Source organism: Eumetopias jubatus, unplaced genomic scaffold (genome assembly GCF_037043125.1).
Source record: "Eumetopias jubatus isolate StellerSeaLion01/CBP00866 unplaced genomic scaffold, mEumJub1_p1.0 scaffold_5, whole genome shotgun sequence".
Lineage (NCBI taxonomy): Eukaryota > Metazoa > Chordata > Mammalia > Carnivora > Otariidae > Eumetopias > Eumetopias jubatus.
Genome location: NW_028274811.1, coordinates 112,376,312 through 112,402,005, shown reverse-complemented (window position 1 = coordinate 112,402,005; position 25,694 = coordinate 112,376,312). Strand labels below are relative to the sequence as shown.

Here is a 25,694-nt window from a genome sequence, read left to right as displayed (position 1 = left end):
AGCAGACTGCACAAGGGTGTCTGATCTGCCCCCTCTGTCTCCTTTGCTCAGGATGACTCCAGAGGTCATCGGTGGGTCTGAGAGGGCCCCGTGGTCTTCCCATGGGGCAGCTGCTGGGGGCTTTCCAAGACACTGGCTGTCCCTCTGAGTCAAGATCTGTGCAGCTGGCCTTTTGGGACTTGCTGGGAGTCTGGGAAAGGGGCATAGTTCTGAATGCCCAGAGTGTGATGTATGATCCAGAATCTCTCTAGACCCCAGCTGACCCCTAGGACGGAGGTTTGGAGTGTTTGGCTTTGCTTCATCTGGGCAAGTGTGCCACCCCCTGCAATATTCGAGAATGTTAGTGCTGGCAGGGCACCAGAAGTCAACGAGTCCATCTTGCTCATTTTTCAACAGGGCAAACAGGCCTGGAGAGGGTGAGGAATTCCTCCAAGGTCCCATATCAGGTCCAGTGCGCATCTTGATCCACACATGTGGACATTTCTCGCAGGCGCATCCACATGCTCATCACAGATGTGGGGCCCGCCTGGCCCTGGAGACTCTGGTGGGTGGAGTGAGACTGGCGGTGATAAGGAAGAAGACCCCGGCACTTATGGGGCCAGGCAGACATGGACAGGGGCACTTGTATGGAGAGGTGTGTCCTAAGTGCCTGGGACAGGGGCTGTGGGCCAGAGTGTCCTGGACTTGGCTCAGCCCCCAGCATGAAGCGTGGACGGCCCCAGACCAGCTCGGGCCTGGGAAAGTGGAGATTGGCATCAAGGAGAGGTGGCTTCTGGATGAACATCACTGTCCGAGGCCAGGCCCCTGCTCAGCCAGGAGCCAGGGATGCCAGGGTCCCTTCCCCAGCTCTTAGGTGGATGAAAGTGCGAGGAGAAAGCTACAGCTCCTTGAGGAGTAGCTGGCTGAACAGAAGAACGTTAATTCATACCTCCTGAACCTTGAGAATCTCTCTAGGGATTCCGACCTCCCCACCTGTCAGCCAGGGAGACAGAAGCCCAGATTCTGTGTCACCGGGCCCTGTACTCCCATCCTACAGATGGAGAAACTAAGTGTCCTGGGAGAACCCTGGCTCCCATCACAGGGCCTCCCCAGAGGCAGGGGCTGGTCATGACCCCTGCAGCTCTTTTGCCTCCTAAGCCAGCCCCAGCGGCCAGGGTGCCACATGCCAGGGGCAAAAGCTTTCTAGAAAGTGGCAGCTGATGGGAGGCCAGGCCAGGAGGCGCTGGGTGCTGGGAGGTAGAGGGGGAGCTTCAGGTGGGGCAGGGTGGGGCCAGCCCCCTACAGGAAGCTGTCCTCTGCCTCAGCCCGATGCCCAGGGCAGCTCGAGTCCACTGGTGGCTCCAGCTCCGGCTCCACCTGGGGTTCGGGCTCCTCTTGGGGCTCCAGGGGGCTGTCACAGGAGATGGTAGAGGACGTGTTCGCTTCATTCAGGGTGGAGCTAGGAGGAGAAGGCAAGTGAGTGAGGGGCTGGGAGGGAGCCACAGTGAGATGATAGCAGCCATCAAGAGCTTTCTGAGTGTTCAAGCGTGCACCATGCACCTCACACCCTTGAGTTCCTCTAAGCCCTGTAAAGACTACACAAGGCAGGCACCAGGAGGGCAGGGCCTCTTGGACTGGTGATGTCAGTGGCCTGCAGCGCTCAGTGAGACTTCCCAGCAGCAGATCCAGTTGGCTCCGGAGCCCGTTCCTCACTCATCAGCATCTCCGTGCCTGGCACTCCGGAAGGCACTTGCCATCTCACGGAAGCCGCTGACAAGCCCCACATAGGTGGGCGCTACGGTTTTCATTTTAGAGAGAACAAAACGGAGGCCCGGGGAGCGGGGGTGGCTTGTGTGAGGGCACCGGACAGGTCGGCATTCCTCCGCTTAAGCTGTCTGAGCTCTGAGCTGAACTCCTTGGCTGGCTGGCTACCTGGAGCCTGGCAACCTGTGTTCCTAAGGAAGGCGGAGAGGGCCTTCTAGTTCTCGTGGGTGCTCCTAGAGCCCGTGTAGAGATGGAGGCTCGCAGAGACGGGACCTGGCCGGGCCTCACGGCAGCTGGGGCCACAGTTGGAGCTGGAACCCTGCCTGCAGCCGCTGCCACTTCACCACAGAGTGGATCTGGTGGGGGGGGGGGCGGGGCGGTCTAGCCTCATGGGAGCGGGGAGACTCTCCTCTCCAGCTGAGGGAAGATCCTGTCTGAAGGTGAAGTCCAGGCAAAGGCTGGGCCTTCCTCCAACCCTCACCCACTGTAACTTTACCACATCCCAAAGGCAAAAAAAAAAAAGCACGAATTTCCTTCCCAGTCAGAATTCTGGCCCCAAATCCTGTGGGCACCAGGCCTCCTACAACCACGCCTGGCTCCTGGGGACCCTGAGGACGTGATGCTGGAGAACAGAGCACAGGCCAGGCCTGGCGATGACCCCAGAGTAATACACAGGGTGCTGGGGATGCTGATTAGATTCCCTACTTCTCCTTAGGGCCTGGATAAGGCCTAAGGAGAGGAGCGGAGAGATGGCCTATGGGGGCCACATTCCAGGAAACAACTCCCGTGCAAGTAAGTCCCAGCCTTTCTGTCTCTCACCAGCCTGCCCTTTCCCCCTGAGGTCATCAGAAGTCAAATGAGTTCAGTTCTCCCTTCTGCTCACTGGCAGGAATCAATACTCACCCCAGGTAACTGACTTCTAAGGCAAGCCTGGCGGCATGAAGACAAAGACAGACAGAAACACACACACACACACACACACACACACACACACACACACACACACACTGCACACACTGCACACACACTGCACACTATTGCCTTGGGCCTCAGGCCAGAGTGGCTACCTGGCAAGGCTGGGAGAACTCTCCAGTGGGCCCTCATCAGCAACCTCAGGTTTGGGGTCAGGCAGGGGGATGATGTAGTCGTTGTCACCCTCGTTGGGCTGCACAGCCGTGTAGAGGACAGAGCTGGTGTCCAGGGGGGATCGGAGGCCATGGAAGCCAGGCAAGCGGGCTTGGGACCGAAGGACGGCTGGGTGGTCGCTCCTCAGAAACTCCTCATCCACCTGCTGGTACTTCTGCTCCACGGGGAGAGAGAACCGGAGAAACAGGGAGGGTCAGACCAGAAATGCCCATGGGGATAATCTACCATTAGACCCTGGCCCCTCCTGCCTTGTGTGAATTAGGCAACTGGTGCTCAGAGCAGAAGGGGAATTGCCCAAAGCCACACACAGCTGGGTGGCTCTCCCAGCTGTCATCGCACAAGACCAGGTGAGCTCAGGGCCACCCAGGGAGAGGACAGTCAGCAGACTAGTGCCCGTGACCCTAGCACTTCCCCTACTTCAGAGTAGACAGGTGTGGGCTCTCACCTTGCCTCAGCCTCCTGCAGTGCGGCCTCAGTTTCCCTAGCTGCTAAATGGTGACAACCCAATCCATCTCACTGGGCGCTGAGCTGTGACTGAACGTGGGTGGGAGTGTGGTTAGGAACGGGTCCGGGGAAAGGGGACGTGCATCACTCCTCCCTGTAACGCCCTCCGGCGGACAGGCGGGTTTTAAGGCCCTACTGGCTCCATTTGCCTTGACTGAGCCTGCAACAGGCTTAAATGGTCAGGCCCTTAGCAGACAGGTAGCCTGAGGCTGCTCAGACTTCTGAAGGAGCCCCGGGCCTTGGCATGGGTGTAAAAGCATGAGGAGGGATGCAGGATGAAGGGGGCTGCGGGCATTGGCTTCCGCACAGGATTTCATTTCAAAAAACCCTGTGCTGCTAAAATAAATTCAACTCACAGCTCCAGCCCATCCCTTACTAGTACCAGCAGGGAAACTGAGGCCCAAGCCGGTACAGGTGGTCCCTCAAATACCAGCATGACACATAGAGCCTTGTACCCAGTGTCTGATTTCCAGGCCAGAACTCTCCGTTTCGCTGCCTCAACATACCTTCTTGTACCCCTCGCCTAGCAGCCTCTCAAGGAGCAGCACCAGCTGGGAGAAAGGAGGCCGGATCTCAAACTTCTCTTCCCAGCACTTTTGCATGATCTCATAACTGGGGAGAGGCAGAGAGAGAGTCAGGGTCTCTGGCTCGGGGTCTACTGCCTCCCAGAACCAGGTGAGCAACGAAGGGAGCTGGGGAGGACAGGTGAAGAGGGACTGTTTTTCCTGTTTCCGGAGCAGGCCCTCCCCGCAGTGGTGGTTCCATGGGGCCGGCCACCTTGTTGAGCACACGACCCAGGTCTGGCTGGTAGGAGTTTTCATGGCTCTCAGTTCAATGGCTGGCTCTGGATGGGCACGTGACCCCAGCTGAGCCCTTGACAGTCAGCTCGGGGCCTTTTGCCCGAACTATGGTGAAAGCAGTGCGCAGGTAGCCATTTGGCCTGAAAACGCGGCCAGCATGGAGGAAAGCAGGGCCGGGTAGAACCAGAATCCTGTTGACAGCATCTGAACACCGAGATCCAGCTATACTGAGGTTTTTCTAGATCTCTGGACTAATCTATTTTTGCCTTAAGCCAGTTAAGTTGGATATCTACTGTTTGCACCCAAAAAATCCTCCCAAACGCTCCACTCACATCTCGTCGGAGGCGTGGGCAGGCTGGGCCATGCGGTACCCCCGCTTGATAGCATTATAGAACTGCTCGTTCATGGGCAGCTCTGGGTAAGGGGTGCCACCTGCAGGGAGCAGAGACAAGAGATATACAGGCTCAGAGGTGTTGAAGAATGGCAGGTACCCTATTCTATGGGACAGACAGGCACACCAGTCCTAGAATGGACAAGGGTATAGCGGCCTTGGCACTGAGAAATGTGAGCCCCCTTTAGAGGCTCGGGACAGAGACTGCAACCTTCCCCAGAAACAGAGAACCAGAGAACACCAGAATCAAGTAAGTTTTCTGATGCCGCTTCCAAACCCATCCATAATCAGCTGGGGAAGTAAAGAGACCCAGAGAGGACAGGGACTTGCCAAGGTCAAATAGCAGCAAGAAAGCAGCAGAGAGGCGTGACTGGAACCAGAGCCCTGCCCCCTGCCCCAGAGCCTGTCCCCACAGCCCTACCAGGCTGGAGGTATGAGTGGTCAGGGTGGAGGCTGTGCTGCGCCCCTGAGGGCTGGGGGGAAAGGAAGCACACCCAGGGTGAAGATCTCCCAGAGTAGGATCCCGAAGGACCACACGTCGCTCAGGGTGGTATAGAGGCTGTTGAAGATGCTCTCAGGAGCCATCCACTTCAGAGGCAGGAAGGTCTGTGGAAGGGCAGGATGGTACGAAGTATAAGGAGGGCCAAGCCCCACTCTGCACCTGGCAGTTCCTGCTCCAGCCCCTGGCTCCCCGGGCCCTGAGAGCCCACTTCTACAGGCATGCAGATCCCACAGCCATCCCAGTACTGGCCAGAGGACCGGAAGGCCAAGGTTCTTTACCCACAGCTGGTGACATGGTGCTCTTATCCCTGAGCAAGAGCCCCAGGGTCTGCGGCCCCTCTTCCTCACCCCAGTAGAGACCCCTGGCTTGGTAGAGAGCAGGAGAGCCAGAGACACGCCAAGGTACCACCCAGCTGTGACCTGGCCACCTTCGATCTCTGGGGTCTAGAGTCCCTCCAGCTCTGGGATTCACTGTCCCTTGTGGAAAGTGGGAACATGAGTGGCAGGCAGGATGGTCATGTTTTAACCAAATACACATTTGACCTGCTCCGTTTCCACCCTTCCCAGGACCCATTACAGCTGGTCCCTCACCTCCTGTCATGACCGATGAATCTGAGCCCTGGGCTCACCCTCACACCCTTAGCATCTCTACCCCACTCCGAACAGCTGGTGGCTTCCCTTCCTGGGCCTGCACACATGGCTAGGCAGGCCAAGCCTGTCACCACTGGACAGGTCAGGTCACGAGGAGCTCCGCCCTGATCTCCCTTGTGCCACAGCCATGCTGACCGGGAGAGAACTCGTTCCCAGGGTCAGAGACACACGGGATCAGGCAAGGTACTCACACTGCCTTTGGAGATATAGTTCGAGTCTCGCATGATGTCACGAGCCAGGCCGAAGTCACAGATCTTGACCAGCTTGCCCTCACAGATGAGCACATTTCTGGCTGCCAGATCTCGGTGGACACACTGGGTTGGGGGGGATGGGAGCTGAGGCCTTGGAGGCAGTTGTGGGGAAAGACCTGCCTGTCAAGGGCTTTGGGGAAAATGTATCACCACACAGATGTGAGAGGCCACACAGGTGAGAGGGGCCACATGGTGAGGGCGTTCACTGTCCTCACCCACCAGAGGGGACGTCACTGCCATATGGAGCTGTGTACTTGGAGGACCCTGGCTGGCTGGGTGGCCCACCTCCCCATCCCCCTATCTGCCCACCGTGACCACACGTACGTTCTTGGAGGCCAGGAACTCCATGCCATTGGCCACCTGGTAGCTGAAGCCCACGAGATCTGTGTAGCTAAGCACTGGGGACTCGTTGATCAGAGTTGCCCGACAGGTCCTCTCGGGAGCTAGGGGAGAACAGAAGTTCACCTACCATCTCGTATCTCCACATGGCCCACAGAACCCCTGCCCTTTTGGTCTTGGAGGCTGACTGTCCAATACAGGTGGCTACTGATCCTCCAAGTTCTCCACAAAAGGAAAACAATTTCCAAACACCTAATGTAAACCTCTCTTACCTCATCAGTGCTGTCGCTGGCCGGAGAAGCCTTTGGCGTTAGCCCCGGGCCACCTTTACTGAGCCTGACCCACTTGGCTTCTCAGGGACACTGGGTCAGCCTGCAGCCTCCTCTGTGCCCATGCCCCAGGAGGCCAAGTACCCCCCAACCCCAACTCTTCCTGCTCTGGATCCAGAAACAGACGTTCACACTGGGGCTCCATCACAGAGCAGCTTTGTGCAGGTGGCTAACCTCAGTTTCTGCATCTATGAAATGGGGACAAGGCCACCTTCCTCCTAGGGTTGTTGCCAGCCAGGGCATATGAAAGGCTTTGATAGGAATGCACGGCTGCAGAGGGGTGGGGGCTGTGCCTAGGTGAGGACCCTGGGTGCACCCACCGGTGGGGACATAGTTGTCATAAGGGGCCATGTAGCTGGAGGACTCGATGTCTGCATATTTGATGCCTCCTTTCATGTCCAGCATGGGCACGTAGTCCACCGACTCATCCTTGCTCATGTCCATGTAGCCACCGTCGCTCTCCCCAGGCAGAGACACGTGGCTGGGGGAGAGAGGAACATCACAGAAGGAGGGGCCACGGGCCTTCCTTTTGCTTCCCTTCCTGCCCCTGCTCGCCCCTAGGCCCCACAAGGCCCTGTCACTCACGGCTTTCCTCTCTCCTTCCACCACCCATCTTCCTCCAGCCGGTCACAACTGGAATGGCCACGCAGTGAGCCCTTCCAACCAGCCCGTGGGGCCCTAAGCTGGGCAGCGGGGTGCTAGGAGGACACAGGTCCCAGTGCATGTCCTCAAGGAGCTCACGCCTAGGCGTGATCCTAGCATCCCACAGAAGGGCAGGGAGCATGGTGCCTTTCTAGGGAGCACAGCCTTTCCATCCGGCTGTGATGCCCTGTGAGGGCCCAGCCACAGCCCAGAGTGGGCAAGGAGTTGCCCCAAGGCCTCTGCCTGCAGCGCCCGCTCCCCGGAGCGCTATGGGACCACATAAGCCTGTGTCTCTAGAGGTAGACCAAAGACCGGAGGAAATCGATCCAATGCCAGGGAGGACAGGGGTGAGTTCGCATGTCTTTCGGCGACAGACCAACGCCCTGGCTCCTAAACCGTCTCTGCCCAGCCTGGCCTCAGCTTCCGTGCCGGACAGGGAGGGAGTGTGCAGGTTCTCCTCGGGGCCCCCCAGAAGCATCCTGCGGTACCTGGGCAGCGGGAGCCCGCCGGGCAGGGCGTTGCTGTAGAGCTCGGCGCTGGGCGGGCGGCGCTTGTCGGAGCAACGCTGCAGGAAGGTGTGCTTGTTGCGGTGCAGGTAGTCCACCAGGTCGCCGTAGCGGCAGTACTCAGTGATGATGTAGATGGGTCCTGCGGGGGGACAGGCTCAGGCACAGCCCCTTCGGGGGGCAGGAGGGGCACACACTTGCCGTCGGGGCCTGGAGGCTAATGACGGGCCGCACCTTGGAAAGGCAGTTTGGTCAAACGGCCAAGAGGCTTTGACACCGGGCAAACCCCGGTTCTTTTCCTGCCTCTGTGACCACAAGCGAGATACTTCTCGCGGAGCTTTACTTTCCGCATCTGTTAAATGGAGCTAATCCTAGCCACCTCCGTGAGTGTTCATAAGATAATGCTTTTGTCAGCTCGGCCTGGGGCCTGGCATGTAGCAAGGACACAGGGCAGATATCACTGATCGGTTTTCAGACTGAAGCTTAGGCTGGAGCCCAGTATATAAAGCAAATAAAAGCAACCATTTATTATCAGGTTACTGTTTCAATCCAAATACAGTACATTTACTTGAAGTCAATCGGTGGGAACTTGAAGATATTGAGGAAAACAAACATTTTGAAATGAGTGATCTTGCGGACATAAATTGGCCTATGTGTGCAATTCACTTCTGTATTTTATTTTAGTTGCACAATACTGAGGAAAATCCCAAATCTCACAATAAGGAGCTGCAAACAATGATAACACTTCTTTTTTTTTTTTTTTATGGCCTAACTTGCAGTCAGAGTTTCAAAAAAACATACTAGCTGGAGAGACTTCATTCTATGATCTGAATGAAAGCAGCTCCCAGTCAGCATGCTGGTGGTTTCCAAGTGTAGGGATAGAACTCACCTCACAGGGGCTGGGATTTATAAGTTTGTAGAATGTGTTGTGAAAATTTTAAAAAGTCAGAGGACCCATGGGCTTGGAAACGGCTGACCTGAGGAGTCCTTAGGCCTTGAAGGTGTTGTGACTCCGTGAGTTTGTAAATCCCACCCCCATCTGGGTCTGTGGAGTGAGGGCACCGGACAGGGTAGGTGTAGACCCTCCAGCTGGAGAGTCCTGTTGTCCGTGGACTGAGGAGGGGGTGGGGAGGGGCGAGGCTTGGGCTGCTGGCATTTTCCAGAATCCTCTGGGGGAGTGGTTTTGGTACCTCCTTTGGTGCAGGCCCCCAACAAGTTGACCACGTTCAGATGGGGCCCGAGGTGACTCATGATCTTCAGCTCTGACATGAGGGCTTGCTTCTCGCTGCTGCGGGCTGTGGCTGAGGGGGGAGATGGGGCCTCAGGCCTGCCCTGTCACTCAGGCCCCAAGGAGGCTGTTCTGCTCCATACCCTACTGTAAGACCCAGATGAACTGGGGCGGTGAGGACCCACGAGTAGGGGGAGGAGAAAGACGGTGGGAGCAAAGGTCAGGGAGGGAGGGAGGTGCCAGGAAGGGGGGCAGGGTGAGGAAGCCTCTTAGCCAAAGCAGAGTCTGGAGTGGTGCTGGCCGCCAGGTGACTGCATTGCTTGTGCCCAGCAAATCGGAACCAGGGAGGGCCTGAATGTGTGGGCAGGGGGCAGGGGGGACGTGGAGGCCCAGATGTGAGGGAGGGGCAGGCTCCCAGGACTCACATTTCAGCATCTTGACCGCCACTTTCATCGTGGCCTGCGAATGGCTCAGGCCGTGAGCCGTGGCCTCCACCACCTGCCCAAAGGCCCCGGAGCCGAGGGTGCGCCCTGGGGTAGAGACGATTCCTCAGCTCCTGGCCTACCAGGAAACGGCATCCCCTGCTCTCTCGGAGGTCAATCCCTCAAGCCAACCTGGACTTAAGGTGTTCCCCTCAAGGAGTCTCCCACAGTGTTTTGCAGCCCTTCCTGGTGTCTCATCTAAATCCTGCCTGCTTTCTGGTCCATCTTTAGTCCCTGGAAGCCTTCCTCCTATCCCAAAAGGGAGTTCAGCTCCTCCGCACGCCTCAGCCTTCCCAGCTAGACTAAGCACAGTCCTGACATGCAGCCTGTCCTGGATTAATACTCCCCCTCTCGCCACAAAGGGGCCCTATCTCACATAGTCACAGGATCATAGGACCTCAGTGCTGAACCCTCTCTGGGGGGATCATCTTGCCCCATTGTATGGAGGGGGGCACTGAGGGCCAGAGAAGGCAATACAGCCGACCTAGTTCTCAAAGCTAGTCATGGCAAGGCTGGATCACACCTCAGACAGTCTTCCCACCCGCCGCCAGTCCCCAGACCGCCGCACGAGGACTCCCTGGACTGACCAAGCACAAGCTGGTCCCGTGGCAGCTCCCACGTGGAGTCGTAGGGCAGCTGCATAGGGTCCACGTAGATGTACTCATGGCCATCGGAGCTCACGGATTCAATCACCTTCCATCGGATCTCATAACGTGGCTTCTGCAAGACCGACACCAGGGATGGATCATCAGAGGAGGTCTGGGCTTTGGGGCCCACTAGCCCACAGCCCCTTATGGGACAGATGGAGCAGGAGACCCTGAGTCCCAGAGAGGGGCAAAGGCATATTTGAAGCCACACAGCAAGTTACTGATAAAGCTCAGCTTCAGGGGCTCAGTGAGAACAGGTGCCAAGAGGCCCCAGCTTGGCGGTGGCTGAGGAGCAGCTAATAGCCAAGGGCCTGCCTCAACAGGACCTGCTTGCCAGCTTCTCCCAAAGCTCTGGCTGCTTCCAGGTGGGAGTAGAGGGGCAGGCAGTCCTGGGAAGTGACACAAGCTAGGGGCATTCAGCTAGATGTGGATAGCCCCTCCCCAAGCTGGCTCACTTGCAGTGGGAATCTCAGAAAGATGTAAGCTTACAATGCTGAAATCACAGGATGCTGGGATCACAGTATTGGCATCTTAGAATGACAGAATCATGGGTGCTGCAATCCTAACTCAGGAATCTTAAAATGTTGGGATCGCAGAATGGTGAAGCCTCAGAATAGAACATTGAAATTACATGTTAATAGGATTAGAATGCATTTCAGTAGAAGCCTGGGAGTCTCTGGGGGTGAGAGTTGGAAGAATCCTGGAGTTCATGTAGTCCACCCAGAAAGTGCTTTGCCCTATGGCTGGGAGGGGCAGGGCGGATGTCCAAGCAAGACCCAGGGGGGCAGAGCAGAGACAAGGGACCCTGGCTGTCCTGGACTAGGCCTGAGAGGGCCCTTGCTGCTGGGGATGGAGGCAGCTCTATGTCATTTTATACCTGCACTCTGGGCTGGGCTGGGATGTGACCAGATCCTGCAACATTCAAGGGCAGCTGGGGGCCCCATGTAAAAAAAAAAAAAAAAAAAAAAAGAGTGTGCCAGTCTGCACCCACTAGGCAAGGGTGGGAGGTTACCTTCTGCCAGAGCATGATGAGGATGATGAGGGAGATGACTGTGAGGACCACCAAGGCCAGGATGGCCGAGATCACCACCACCTTGAAGGGCAGAGCTGGAGGCAGAGACAAAGAGCTGGCCATAAGCAAACGGGGAGCTTGGCAGCTCCCTGGCAGTCCTCCCGTCCCCCCACCACTGGTACGGCAAATCCTCTCTACTGTCCTGCCTGGAAGGGAAGACCCCCTCCCCAACCACGGCCTGTGATGTCAGACTCTCAGCCCTTCCCTCAGGGCCATACCTTCAGACCCTCCCATAAGAACCCATATGCCCCTCAGTTACAACAGTGCTCAGCTCCCTCTGGGCCCCCATATGCCTTCAGCCTTTGCAGGGCTCAGTCTGGCCTGTCTGCCGTGGCTCCAGATTGGATGCCAGCTCCTGACCGCCTGGGCTGCCCTCGCCCCTGAATCCATGCCCTCGCCTGGGCTGTCACAGTTGGCACAGAGCCTGACCAAGGGGCCAACGGACTGAGTGACTGAGCTCGCACAGCCCAACGAATCCAGACTGTCTCCTCCCCTGCTTCACCCGGAGTCTCCAACAGTGTTGGGATAGTGATGATAGTTATAAGGTGCACCCCCCAGGGAACAGGGGTAGCCAAGTCGGACTAACTCTGGGCCTGCAAGCGCCAAGTCTTCCCCCGAAGGCCTCGGCCTCTTTGCTGTATGATTTCCCATTCTCTTCCCCTCCCTTTGCATCCACCCCTGCCAGACCCTCATCTCCCCTACTCTGCCCCACTGGCCACCCATGGGGTCCCCGAGGAACTCATTCCCTCTTCCTCTGTCCCCCACTTGCCCCTCTTGGCGGCCCTGGAGGCCCTGTCCCTCCTCCTCAGGGTCCCAGACCAACATCACTCCTCTCCTCCCTCTCCCCACCAGGTCACACATCCCAGGCCTGGGAAGGAAGTCTGAATCTTCTAAGGAGCCATCTGAGTAAAAAGAAGAGGCTTCATGCAGCCACGGCAGTTTCCCTGTAGGCTGGTACGTGCCTTCCCCCTCAGGTGGCACACAAAAGCCCTACTTGTCTTGCTCCGGGCTGGTCTGCAGGTGCCCGCTGGCTCAGGGGTACGTGTGCATGCGTGGGAGTGGGAGTGAGATAAGGTATGAAAACCCCCACCTGTCCCACCACAGACCAGGGGGCTGGAGACAGCTCTGTGTACAGAGAGGCTCATGTGTGTGCAAGCCCACCAACCTGCCAACGCCTCGCACAGCCTTCAGAGCTCTGCTCACCCGGGCTTCTGCCTACCCCTGAGCCCCTCCTTTACCACTCCCTTCCCTTTCTCTCTTTATCTCGCCCTTCCAGCCCTTAAATACACACACACTCCGGGCTCCAGCCACGCTAATGCCTTTGAGTTCTCTGATCCCATTTTGCCTCCGGGCTCTTACACAGGCCATTCGCTCTGACTGGAACACCATTCCTTACCAGGCTAACTCCCAGGTATCTTTCAGGTTTTGACCTAAAGCTTTCTTTTTCCAGGACACTTTCCTGAAACCCCCAGCTGGGCACGGAGCCCCTCCTCCCTCTCGGCTTTCCCCCCAGAGTACTGCCCCCTGCAGTGGGATTGCCTAGTTCCTTATCTGCCTTCTCTCGGGTCTGAGGGCACTAGAAGGGCAGGCGGGGCTGGGCCTTCTCCAGGAAGAAAGAGGAAACAAGCGAAGAAATGAGGTACCAGCGCAGGGGGAAATGCCTGCCCCGGGACACTATATGCATGGCCGACACTATTCATATGGACAGGAATGGTGCGTGCATGCATGCATGCGTGTGTGTACCCACTCACAGACATGCATGGTATAGCAGGCCTCTGTGCACAGAGACTGTGTTCGCACACTTTCACAGAGGGAGTGCTGCGGCTCCACGTTGCGGACATGCACATGCCAGTTTGCACACACGCACAGGAATTGTACGCGCACTGTCTGCACCCTTGTGTGGTGATCGTGCATGCACACGCACATGCATACAGACACACGCTCCTGGGTTTATATATGTGGCTGGGTATTGGGCGTGGTCATATACATGGTTTATACACATGCGTTCTGTGGGTTCCCACAGAGGCAGATGTCATGCACGCTTGTGCACGCGCTTGCAGACATACACTCCAGCCCCGCATGTGTATCTGGGGCTCGGGCACTCTTCATTATGTCGTTTACATATCTACACCAGGCAGGTTTGCACCTGTGTCCAAGGATCAGGCTTGCTGTTCACGGTTTAGGACGCACGGACAGCAGACACACACCCCAGCCTTGGCTTAAAGACACTCACGGGTGTACACGTGGGTGCCAATACTGCGGTGTTGTGTAAGTGCACAGGGGCATACTCTGGTGGGCTTCGCCATGCTCCTGAGTGCCCACAGGCACGCTGACTCTGGCCCACTGGGCTCACGGGCACAGTTCCAAGAATGGCGGGGTGGAGGTGGGGCTGGAGGGCCTTCAGGGACCACCCGGGCCGGAGGACTCACAGTGCGGCACCACGGTGACCTCCTGCATGTCGCGTCCCAGCAGGTTGTGTAGAGTGCAGCGCACTGACAGCGGCTGATCCACACGGCGCAGGCGCAGTGTGCTCACCACCTCGAACTCCTGATCCTCGGGCCAGTATGTCACGTTAGTCTCCAGCTGGCTCTCCTCCTCCGAACTGTTCCCCAGCGGCGTGGGCGGCAGCTCGCGCGGACACCTGCCAGGAGAGCCAGCCGGGTCAGCTTCCAGTCCCTGCTGCTTCCCGCTGCCTGGCCCTGAGCTCACTCCTCCTGTGGCCCCTCGACTGACCGGCAGGGGGCGCTCCTACCCCAGAACTGAGAGCCCTGGACGGCAAAATCCACTCCCTTCATTTGATCGTCTGAGTCAAGGTAAGGAAACGGGACTGTTTAGGTCATGCAGAGCATCTCCAAGAAGCCACATCTTCTTGGACGGAGCTCTAGCCTGGAGCAGCGTGCCCGGAGGAAGAGGCTGGACTAGATGACCTCCACTGGGTCCTTCCAGGCCGCTGTGGTTACCCTGGGAGCCAGAGGTCCCGGGTCTGCTTACCTTTTGAGGTCGCTGCAGGTAGACCAGGTGAGGTATGGCTGGGGCATGCCCCGGCCGCGACAGCGGACCGTCTGCTCCCCACTGGCAGGGTGGCTTTCACTCAGCTCCAGAACACGGACAGGCACTGCGTGGAAAGGGCAGGAGGCCAGGAGGTGGGGAGGTCAGGAAGGACAGTCAGTGAGAAAGGCCCAGGGGAGGACCTGGCCCAGGGTCTCCCCTGGGCGGGGGAGGGGAGCCTCAGGCTGCAGGTGAACATCAAATACCAGGAATCACCGTGTGAAAACTGACAGGTTCCCCTTCTGGGTACTTCAAAGGGAAAGCCTCAGTAGGGTGCTAGTCTGTCTCTAACACCTCTCTGAGACTCGCTAATCTTCCCTTTTAACAAAGACAGAGCAGGTCTGAGGGTCAGAGAAAGCCCTGGGAAAGCAAGAGCATGGAGCTAGAATTTAATAGCATCGCTTTGTTTTCCCAGAGTTTATTTTGGTGGTTGCTTTATATTTATGACATGTGATGCTGATTTTCCATCTACAATTGAGAGGTTAAATTCTCTTTCAAAATACATTTATTTTTAGAAAGTCAATTGACAAAACAGTAAGTCATTAGTGTGTCATTCCCCTGCTCAAAACCCTGCCATGGCTCTGTCATTTCAGTTACAGTAAAAGCCAAAGTCCATACAAGGGCCAGAGGGAACCCACACAATCTGCCCCCCCCCCCACTTCCAGGTCTCAGCTCTGACCTCATCTCCCACCACTCTCCCCCTCGGTTCCAGCCACATCGGCTTTCTGCTGTCGGTCCTGCCTTGGTACTGCTTGGTGGGCCCTTGCCCCACAGAACTGCTTGGCGGGTACCCTCACCTTCTAGAAGTCTTCAAGCAAATGTCGCCTCCATGAGGCCAACTTGATCAGGCTATTTGAAATCGCAACCCTCACTGCCCCGTGCCCCCTGAACTCTCTATCCTCCCTACCTAGCTTTTTTCCCCCTTCGACAGCACTTGTTACCTTCTAATCTTCTGTGTCATTTGCTTGTTCTCTGCCCTGCTGTTGAGTGTTTGTCTTCCCCCCAGCAGGAGACAAGCGACGCAAAGGCAGGGCCTCAAGAACCTGAACAGACTGATGTGTTGTTGTTGCTCAGTAAATATCTTATCTATCTAATTAGTAGTGTAGTATAAGGGTATGTGAGAAGGAAAAATCATGCACTGGTACATGAATGCCTGAGGCTTTAGGGACACCAGTGTAGCCCAGCGGCCTCCTTATACAGCTTGAGGCCCAAAGTGGGGATATGCCGAGTTCACACAGGAGCGGAAGTGTTGGAGCTCAGCCTAGAAGCCAGCCTCCTGAGTCCTCAGCTCCCTCTCCTGCTCCTTCTCCTCCTAAGGGTGGGTGGGCACGGTAGGAAGGGAGAGGGAAGCAGGGTGGGGGTCGGGGAGGCAGGGTGCACGGCTCCTCACCGTTGACCTGCAGCTGGAAGGACAGTTGGGCCTCCGCGTCCTCATGGAAGGCCCGCATGGTGTAGCGGCCAGCCTCAGCCACCTTCACCCGCACCAACGTCAGTTCTGACACATACCTGTGGAGCACGACAGGCCCAGTTGCCAGAGCTGGAAGAACTCTCACAGTCCCCCCCACCCTCCTTGTACAGACAAGAGAAACCAGGCCCAGGGAGGGGCAGGGGCTTCCCAAGGTCACCCAGGTGTCAGTAGCAGAGTGGGACTCACACCAGTCTCCTGAATCCCCACCCATTGGCAGCTGGCTCCACTGAGCAAAGAGGGGGGTTGGGGAGGGATGAATACGGTGGGGGAAGCACCCTTTCCCTCCCCCCTCCACATCTCACTCCTGCAGAAAGGCCTGACATGGCTTTATCCTCACAGACCGCACCTTGTATCCGCCTGCTCATCTCCAGCCTCAGGGCCACCAACCACGCATAGGTGGTAGTGGCGCGCCTGGCACGCTCTTGCCTGATCATCTGGCCTTTATCTCCTCAGCTGCTCCCAGCTGGTTCCCCCCATCACAAGGACAACTAAACATCTGGGTGACCATCTGCCCAGTGTCTTGTTTCCCCCACTAGATAGGAAACTCTAGGAGAGCTGGAACAGTCTATTCGGATCTCTGCAGCCTCCCCAGTGCCTGGCACGGCGCCTCGCACACAGTGGGCTCTCAGGAAAGGTGGATCTAGGTGTGTCCAGTGGCTGAAGGCTGTGAGCTGCCTGGCAGCTGCAGGGAATAACGTCAAGAATGGAGGGGGTGGGCCGCTGCTCACCGGGTCTCAGACACATTGCGTGTGGACAGGGAGATCTCGCCTGCGCTGGAGTCGCCTAGCGTGCGGTTGTCCTTGAACCACATGACAGTAGGCGGCGGGTAGGCCTCGAACACGACCTGCAGAGTCCGGCTGCGGTGCAGCTCCGCGAATTGTACGGCATCCAGCTCTCCCAGCAGCCGCACGTAGCCATTCTCTGCAAGGGGCGGCCGTCAGGGGCGGGGCCCCAGGGGGCGGGACTAGGCCCGGCTACCAACAGGGCAGCGCCCCCTGGGGGCGGGGCTCCTGGAGGCCGGTCATCCACGGAAGGCCAAAGGAGCCCGGCCTTCCAGGGGCGGGGCTTCAGGCTTTAGGACCTGAACCAGTGTTGGAGTTACTGGAGCTGGGGTTGAAGTTGGGACTGAGGCTGGACCAGGTGCCGAACTGGGGGGCTGATACTGATTTGGGGACCGGGTTTGAGATTGGGACTGGAGTTGTCTATCTCACTGCAGCCTGGTTGAATTTGAGGATGGGGCGACCTGGGCCTGGAATGGCAGTTGGGTTTAGATATCGGGTTGGGGCTGAGGTTCTGGCTAGGCAGAAAGCCCACGGTGGGATTACAGTTGGATTTGGGGCTGACACTGCGTTTTAGTTTGGGTTCATCCTGGAAATGGGCTTTGGTTGGTACTGAAGCTAGAGCTGTACTGGAATTGGGCTGATAGTACCCTGGGGCTATGATAGGGTCTAGGTCCAGCTCAGAAGGAGGGTGGGGCCTAAGCCCAAGGCACGCACCAACCACAGTGACATTGATGGACTTTTCATCTTGATGCTCATTCACACTCTCCGAGACATTGCAGATGTAGGTCCCTGAATCGCCAAGCTCAGCACTAGGGATGTGCAGGATGGAGCGTATGTGGGAGGGCATATTGAAGAGGAAGTCAGTCACTGGCTCCACCAGCCGCCCACTCTGGAGGAACAGGTGGGGTAAGCCCCTCAATCAGGCGGGGTCCAAGAAGTTAGGCTGCAAGTCAAGATAGCGATCCTTCCCTGGCCGTTCCTCCAACCCCTGGCCCAGCATTACCTCCATGCGTGGGTATGTCCATTCAAAGTTGACCACCTCATTTCCGGTCACAATGCACATGATGGTGATGTTCTCACCCTGACGGACCACAGTCTGCACTGCATTCACTGAGACATTGATGGATGACACTAGTGGAGAGAGATTAGTTTAGGGCTGAGGAAGTCACCACCAGCCACCACACCGGCCCTTCAGCTTTGGGGATGGGGTGGGGATTCAGAGAGGGAAGGGATGCCTGGTGCGAAAGATTCATTCATTCAACAAATATTTGTTAACTATGTCCTATATGCCCAGTACTGTGCTGGGCACTGGGACTTTCGCAGTAAACACAACAGGTAAAAGTCCTGTCCTCGTGGAGCTGACATTCTAGAAGAGTTGTCAGTCTTGAGTCAATGTATTCTCTGGGCACCTACGTACAGGAGAAAGGTATGGAGCACAAACCATGTACCAGGGAGCCGCTGTCTTTAATCCTCACAGTAATGCCACTGGGTGGGCAGTCATTCTTTTCCTCATTTTCCAGAGGAAGAAGCAGACTTGGGGAGGTTCTGTGCCCCACGCAAACTCACTCAGTGCGCAGCTGGCACTCAAACCCAGCCAGCCTCGAGGCTGTGCCTTTGCCTATCCCGGTGTACGGCCCAGCCCTGCCACCCACCACCCCCCTTGACCCCAGGCATACTCCATCCTCTGAGTTTCAAGCTTCTCACCTGTAAAATGGGGAAACACTACCTGCCTTCCAAGACTACAGTGAGAATCTAGTGAAAGATGGAATTGCCCACTTCGTCAGCTGGAAAGGGCTCTACCTCTGCGGAGAGTCATACCTGCCTCTGCTGAGCATCGGGCCAGAAAGGGGGCTCACCCTGGAGGCTGTAGACATAGTAGGCTTCAGAATCCACTTCCCTGTCCCCGATGGTGGTTTTGCAGACATAGGTCTTGTCCTCAAAGGTACCAGAGAAGCCACGTTGGTGGTCATAGGGGATGGGCAGTGGGATATCCACTTTCTTCTCATGCAACGTCACCACCAGTCTCGGATCCGTCACTCGGCATGGAATTGTGATCTCAGTTATTTCCGTGAGGAAGATGAATAGTTCCTCGGGGTCGACAGGGAGAAAACCCATCGCGGGATCTGCCGGGTGTGGGGCCAAGAATGAGGGTCAGGGGAACTGGTTTTCTGGCTATCCCCTGAATTTCTGTGTGACCTTGAGCAGGTGTCTTCCCCTCTCTGGCTACAGTCTTCCTGTTAGAGAATAAGGATGCTCTCAGAGGTCCCTTTCAGTTTTAACATTTGATATGGTCAGCACCAGGGTGAGAAAGAAGATAAGCCCCAAGTTGAAGGGTAGCTGGTACCCAGAGCTTGGAGAATGGGAAAGATGGGATATGGAGGCCCCAAAGAGAGCATATTAGAACCTGCTGAAAAGGCAGAGTTCTGGGGAGCCAGGAATGGGGTGGGCTAGGAGGGAGCAGTCAGATCTCCAGACCCAGGGGTGGGGAGTGAACATACTCCTGGACTAGGCCAGGCTGGATTCCATGATTCGTCTGCATGTCTAAGCTGGCCATGTCTCACAATGTCACTAAGCACTCTCAGCTGCCCCCAGACGCCTGCAGGTGAGAGAAGTCAGGGAGTGAGCATGCAGGCGGGGGCGCTTACCTGGCACAAAGATGTAGAGCCGTTTTCGTTCACCAGGCTCCAGCCCATGGGAGCCTTTGTAGGTGCAAAAGTATTCTCCCGTGTCTATCCCAGTGACATTGGTCAGTGTCAGCGTGCTGGAGAAGGTGCCATCCTGGGTCTTGGTCATTTTCTGCAGGGGCTCCTGGGACATCCGTTCCCACACCACTGGAGCGGGACCCGAGCAGGTCAGAACGAAGTTGCTGGAGACATTGAGGACAAGCTCTGGCCCCGGGGGTGTGATGACCAGACCCCAGGAGGCCTGTGGGCCCAGCAGGAACAGGAGGGGCAGCAACAGCACCCGGCCTTCGGGAGAAAGGGCACCAGAGCATCAGCACCTCTCCTCTTGGCTGACCCTGGGGGAGGCCATATCAGCACAGTCCTTGAAGACCGCACCTCCCTAATCTGACACAGACTGGAACCCATGGTTCTGAAGCCTGCTTGCCCAGTGCCCCGGGCCCCAGGGACTCCTTCCAGGCTTCTGGCCTCCTGATCTTAGTGCCTCTAGATCCCAGGCTTCAGAGTCCTCCAGCTATGCTGTGTTCAGGCTGTGGGCATGTTCTCCCAAAGGCATCAGGAAATCCTCGGGAAGCAATTCCCAGGCCTCCAGTTCCTGCATTACTTCCCAGGTCACTTTCTGAGCCCCTTCCCTGCAGCTGCCCCAGCTGCCTGGGTTCCACCCAAGCCCAGACGTGGCCTTGATTGGGGAGGGTGGGGCAAGGTAGCTCAGAGTAGGGAAGACAGGACAGGAGAGACTCAGCAGCACCCCCGGGGGCTGGAGGGAACTGGGGCAGGGTGTCAAATGATTGGCTCCTCTCCCCCTGCTGATGCCCTCTGGGAAGGATTCTGTAAGCCACGTCCCCCAGGCCCACAGATGCTCAGCCAGCCAGCCAGCCGTCCTCGGTAGGCCATGGGCTGGTCACTGATGGCCAGTGACCGTTGACTGCCTGGTCGGCCGCCCAGGCCCTGGAGCACCGCCTGCATGGAACAGGCAGTAGTGAGGGAAGGGTGTGCTAGCGGAAGCCCAGCCAGGACTTGGGAGTTCATAGGCAGTGAGGGATCCAGGCAGGGGAGGGGAGCCCCAGACCAGAAGCAGATCAGCCAGACTGATACCAAAGAGTGCTAGGGAGAGGTGGGACACTGGGGTGACTGTTAGCAAGTGGGGTGGGGACATTTGGTGAGGAGGCATGGGGTATGGAAGGCTGAGCAAAGGATCTGAGCTAATGGCTCTGGACAAGCAGGGGTCCACCGAGGTTTCTGAGCTGAGTGGACAGTAGAAGGAGGCCTCCACTGAGCACCACTAGAAAGGCAGGAAATTGAGGCTCAAGAGCACAACAATGCCCGTGGGCTCCCAGGCCCCAGTGCTAGCATGCACTGCCCCTGCCGGCTCCAGGGTTCTGCTTAGTGGCTCCCTGGGGGCCCCCTAACCCTTTGACCACAGGAGCTGGAATGACACTTGGAAGCCACAGTGTACCTACCTTTGAGGACAGGAGCTGGCATGGTGCTTGGAGGCTGCATGGTGTCCTGCAGAGTTAAATAGAGGTCAGAGCTCAGAGTGGGCAGAGTCATTGCAAAATCGGACTTAGCACCTGAGTCCTGCAGAGTAAACCCCAGCCTAGACCACCCAGCTTCCATGTCTGTGGGGCTGAAGTCAGAAGTCACCCATGTCCCATGATCAAGAGGGCACTCATGCCCCAGAGTCCCCTCCACCTGCACGGGGCTGGGCCTCAGGGTGTATGGACCCTACTTTGGCTCTGCCTCTACCTCTCCAGTGGCCTTGGCTGAACCCAGGCCTCTCTGGGCCTTAGTTTCTCTGTATGCACAATGGGAGTGGGGGACTCAGACTGGACGGTGTCCAGGGGCCCACCAGCTCCAACAGCCAGTCCTCCGGGTGACAGTTTCAATACCAGGCTCTTATCTGCCAGGACAAATATTTGGGAAAGCGTGATGAAAGGCCTGGGGGAGCAGGAGGGGGAAAGCCAGAGCCCAGAGAACTCCCACAGGCTCCAAAAGCACAACAGGAAGTGGAGGCGGCTGTGGGAAGGGAAGCGGGGGAGTCAGGACTGCGGAATGTGGGGGGGGGCACCCCCATGCTTGGGCCCCCTTTACGCAGCCCCAAGCAGCACAGGGAGGCCTAGGGGAGAGGGTCCAGGGGCTGAGCCCAGGGGAGGCCCCACTTCATGGCGAGGTTTCAAAGGTCCTTGGAGACTACTGAGTCCAAGCCCCCCCACCCCCACCCCCAGGGTCCAGACGGGGAAACCAAGGCTCTGGATGGGAAAGAAGTTTGTGCAGGATGACACAGCTGAGCTTGTTGAGGAGGGAGACAAAGAGACCCGGAATGACAGAGGCAGAGAGAGACAGACACAGAGAGGGAGCAAGCAAACAGTGAAGGAAGCAGCAGGAGACCGAAGGAGGGACACAGGGAGACGGATTGAATTAGGTGGGTCTTTGCTCCATCCCTGCCCTTGGCAGCGCCATCTGAGGATCCCAGATAAGCACCAATAGCCGAGCTGGCAGGGGTCTGCCTGCAGCACCGATAGGAAGGAGGCCAGAGGCGGACAGGGGTAGGAAGTGCGCACGTGACCAGGCACAGGGAGCCTCCCGGGCCGCGGGTCTGCTGACTTCCCTGAGTGGCTGCCCAGCCGGCGGGCTCCTCAGGCCACGCCCAGACGGCCCCCACTCCGCTCCCCATCCCGACCCTTTACTTTCCAAGCCAGGGCTGGGCTCCCGGTCTGAGCCCCACTGGGGCTGCCTCCTGTGTCCTCAGTCTCCAGCTCTCAAAATGGGATGATGGGGAGTGTGCCACTCACGGGGCTGCATTTCCACCTACTGCTGGGCCCCGGGCTCAGCTCTGCCCAGCACCCCAAGAAGCTCTGTGAGCAACTCTGCTCTGCCCTTCCTCCTTCTCCTCGTCCCTTCGGGCCAGCCTGCCTGAGGGTCTCGTCATTCCCCCCTCTCCTCTCTCTCAACTCTTCCGGGCCCGAAGCCCCACCCTTCCACAGCACTCCCACTCCCATCCCTCCTGCCCCAGCCCCTCCAGCGGGATGCCAGTCTTGTGCCAGCAGGAGGGAGCAGTGCCGAGGCAGAACCAGCAGGCCCCACGGAGGCCCATCTGCCCCTCAGTGGGTGCCCCTCTGCCTCCCCCGTTCCTGCCTGAGGTCTCAGCCAAAGAAAATCATTAGCAGCCAAGGCTGGGGGAGGGGGTCATTTCAGCCTCCCTGCCCCTCCCCTCCCAGCCTCCCTGGCTGGCCACACTGTTTATTATTCTAAAGGAGGAATTTGGTCGGCTGGCCTGGAGATGGGAGGTCACTGCAACCAGGGCTGGCCTGGCTCTGGAAGGCTGGGCCTTGCAGGCTGGGCCCCCAGCTCCCCTGACCCTGGCTCCTCTCCTGCTGGGCCTGGGGCTGGGGGGCAGCTCAGAGTCTCAGACTTCTGAACAGGCCTTCTTGAACAGGCAGCGGCCCAGAGAGGGACAGAATCGTGGCCTAGTCACACAGCAAAAAGGCAGAATCAGGCTAGGGAGAGGATAGGCTGGGCAGAAAAGCTCAGGACGAGTGTAGATGCCCCAGGGATCTTGGACTGACTTCTCGCTCTAGGAAATGAGCATTTTGGCTCCAGTCACAAGGGACCTCAGACTCACTGTGAGACTCAGCGTGTCTCCCACCTTCTCTGGGACTCAGTTTCTCCCCGTGAGTACAGGGAGAGGTTTGGATGGGGCAACTCAAAAGAGCTACCCCTGTTCTAAAACTGTGTTTTTGACTGGCCAGAGAGAAGGTTCTGGTCACTGTTATTCCTGTTGGGGTGGTTTAGGGAGGTGAGGGTCGATGAGAAGGAGGGGGCTACAGTACTAGGGCTGGAGTCATTTGAGAATCCACAACCCGTCTCATTGAACAAATGGAATTTCCTTGACCATTTGGTCACAGACATGCTGTGTGGACTTTGACAAATTGTTTCCCTCTCTGGGCCTCACTTTTCCCATCTCTACAATTAGGAATTAGCCAGTCTTTCAGGTGACTTTGAGACAAACAGGTGATATGGAAAAGCAGGAGGTGGCAAGTGGAAGGGGGGTGTGGACAACAGGAGGACTGGGAAGAATGAGAGTAGAGTTTGGGGGAACCCCGACCTAAACTCCCGGGGCCATCTTAGATGACTCCCTGATACCCCCAGTTATTTATCCCATGCCTATGGACCTCTGTGCTTTTCAGAGGCTGCTGTGGTGCCAGCCAACCGCAGAGAGGCCCAAGCAGCTACTTCGGAGGTTGCGGGCTTGCCTGTGACAACTTCCCCTTCTTCAGGGGGAGGGCTGCCCTCCAGGGAGGAGTCACCTGGGACAAGGCAGATGTCGCAGTCAGGATGCAGCACCCTCCTACCTGCCATACTCTCCTGCCTGGGGAGGCCCCTGAAGCAGACAGAGGGAGGGGACTCTCAGGGATCCCCCCCTTTGCCCATGAGGAGAGTGCTGAGTGCCAGGAAGACCTCATGATTCCTCTTATTTTGGCCAGGCTGGTGGGGCGGGGGGGGACAGAGGTCCAAAGATGGAGTCATTGCCCCCCTCCTCATAGTGAATCAGAAGGACCCGCTTGGGGGAGCAGAATGTGGACCCCAAGTCCGGGGAGCAGGCACGCTTGGGGAATCATTCTGAGCCCAGCCTTCCATCTTTCCAGATCCTATGAGTCTCCACTTCTTTCCCACCACCTAAATCTAAATAAATCCAGTCCCTCTTGGCCACATCCGCCAGCAGCAGCTTCCCTCCCTTGGGGTCCCGAGACTCCCACGACACAGGGAGGCCAGCGAGGAGGGCCTCTGTGGCTGCCGGGGAGGGAGGCTTACAGACGACGAGCATGTGCACACACGCCACAGAGCCCTGCCTACGCGCTCACTCACACGCTGCTCGGAAACACACCCGTGTGCACCGGGCCATGTGTGTGCCCAGCCCTCACACAGGCACTGCACATGTGCGTGCCCACACCAAACCCACGTGCGCACAGCTCCCTGGTGCGCGCGGCACAGACTGCTGCCTGCGCACTCTCCCACACGCCCATGGGTGGGGCGCACGCGGGCCACACATCACATGTGTACCCAGCCTCGGCCAAGCTGTGCACGTGCAAGATGCCTGTGTGCACACAGGCCCCAGCACACCTGAACACACAGCCACAACACCCAACACAAGCCGGTGCTCCTCAGCCAACTCGGTGAGGTAGAGACCAGGCTCAGTCCTGTTTTAGATGGGGAAATTGAGGCAGCGAGCATTTAGGGAACTTGCCTAGCAATGCAGAGCAGAGACTGAACCTTGGCAGAGTGCTCTGTACCAGCCCGTGCCACCGCCTTCTGTGTTTGGGCTGGGGACAGGGCGGTGGGGACCGGCGGAGACAGACGGCATTGAGATTGGTTTAGCTGAGAGGTGACGGAACTTGGTGATAGATGCTGGGGAAGGGGGTGCTGGAGTGAGAGGTAGCTTGCGCGAGCTCCCACTCCTGATTCTGACTTGGAATACTGGGGGGGGGGGGGCGGCAGGAGTGTCTGTGTGTGTTGGGGACACAATGTCATTTTCTGAGACGAGAATGAGGCAAAGGGGCGAGATTGAGAGCTGCCACCGAGCTGCTTTAGGGTTTGGAGGGGCTGTGGGCACCTGAGTGGACAGAGGAACCCTCCGTCTTGAGGCAGGGAATGGACAGACATAGCAGCGAGGTGGGGAGGGAGGAAGCCCTGCTGCAGGGAGGAGGTTGGTGTTGGGGCAGGCAGTCTCGGGCCAGGGATGCTCTGAATAAACAAGATGCCAGAGGGAGGAGGAGGCCTCGCCACGGAGTCACGGGGTCAGAGTCATGAAATGTCAGAGCTCCACAGCCCTCAGGGATCATCTATTCAATCCAACCCTCTTCCTGTGCCCATTGTACAGGTGGGGAAACTGAGGCTTAGCAAAAAACAGGGACAGGTGCCATTGTTTTGACCTAGGCAAGCCAGGCTCAGGTAGGTGGCCAATGGGGCGCTGCAGCTCACCCAACTGGGCTGCCCTGGCTCCAGCCCCAGCTCTGATGAGGCTGGTGGCTCAAGACCCAGGGTTCAGACTACATCCACTGCCCACTCTGTTTCCAAAGAACACCCCCTGTCCTGCCGCACATAGACCTCTATGTCAAAGTCACTTGCCCTGTACTGTCCCACCCAGCAGGGAATGGGGACTGAGCTTCAGAGGAGGTGGCTCACTAAGTTGCAGGCAGAAGTGGGACACTGCTGGCAGCCTCATCCTCTCGTCCATACACCCCTCGCCACTCTGCGTCCCCCGGGACAAACCGGGGCAGACCCCTGACTGGGAACAAGGGGGTGTGGGTTCTAGCCCCGGCTCCATCACCCACCTATCGTGCCATCGTGCCCTGCGCTGAGCCTTGGTCTTCCCATCTGTACACAGGGTGGGCAGGGCCATCCTGGGTGCACTTCCAGGGCTGCCATGCTGTGGCTCTCAGGACCCTGCTCGGGAAGGCGGCTGTGCACAGTTGGAATGCTGGG

At 57.7% G+C, this 25,694-nt stretch overlaps 1 protein-coding gene across 2 annotated transcripts; it reads right to left on the bottom strand.

Annotated features, from left to right (window-relative positions):
• Window positions 1-1,201: 1,201 nt before the first annotated feature.
• Window positions 1,202-20,711, bottom strand: PDGFRB (platelet derived growth factor receptor beta). 2 transcript variants are annotated; one of them, XM_028106615.2, is made up of 22 exons: window positions 20,672-20,711; window positions 19,176-19,499; window positions 18,387-18,653; window positions 17,534-17,661; window positions 17,245-17,419; window positions 16,477-16,669; window positions 15,671-15,786; window positions 14,224-14,347; window positions 13,662-13,873; window positions 11,173-11,267; window positions 10,101-10,233; window positions 9,457-9,561; window positions 8,994-9,104; window positions 7,786-7,945; window positions 6,976-7,136; window positions 6,312-6,430; window positions 5,928-6,050; window positions 5,079-5,190; window positions 4,526-4,625; window positions 3,900-4,005; window positions 2,811-3,043; window positions 1,202-1,438 (listed from the first exon to the last, which is right to left on the bottom strand). In XM_028106615.2, the coding sequence occupies exons 1-22, from the start codon at window positions 20,709-20,711 to the stop codon at window positions 1,279-1,281; spliced, it is 3,297 nt and encodes a 1,098-aa protein (XP_027962416.2). In that variant the 3' UTR covers window positions 1,202-1,278. The 2 variants fall into 2 exon arrangements, with proteins under 2 accessions (XP_027962416.2, XP_027962417.2); XM_028106616.2 differs by lacking the exons at window positions 19,176-19,499; window positions 20,672-20,711 and having other exon boundaries at window positions 18,353-18,500.
• Window positions 20,712-25,694: the final 4,983 nt, after the last annotated feature.

Bases quoted from the DNA above. Each gene is read 5' to 3' on its own strand.
- PDGFRB (XM_028106615.2), bottom strand. From the start codon at position 20,711: ATGCAGCCTCCAAGCACCATGCCAGCTCCTGTCCTCAAAG. The intron at 16,670-17,244 runs GTGCGTGCCTTG...CGCCCCTTGCAG, and splicing joins CATCAATGTCACTGTGGTTG to AGAATGGCTACGTGCGGCTG. The intron at 5,191-5,927 runs GTGAGTACCTTG...GCCCTTCCACAG, and splicing joins ACTATATCTCCAAAGGCAGT to ACCTTCCTGCCTCTGAAGTG.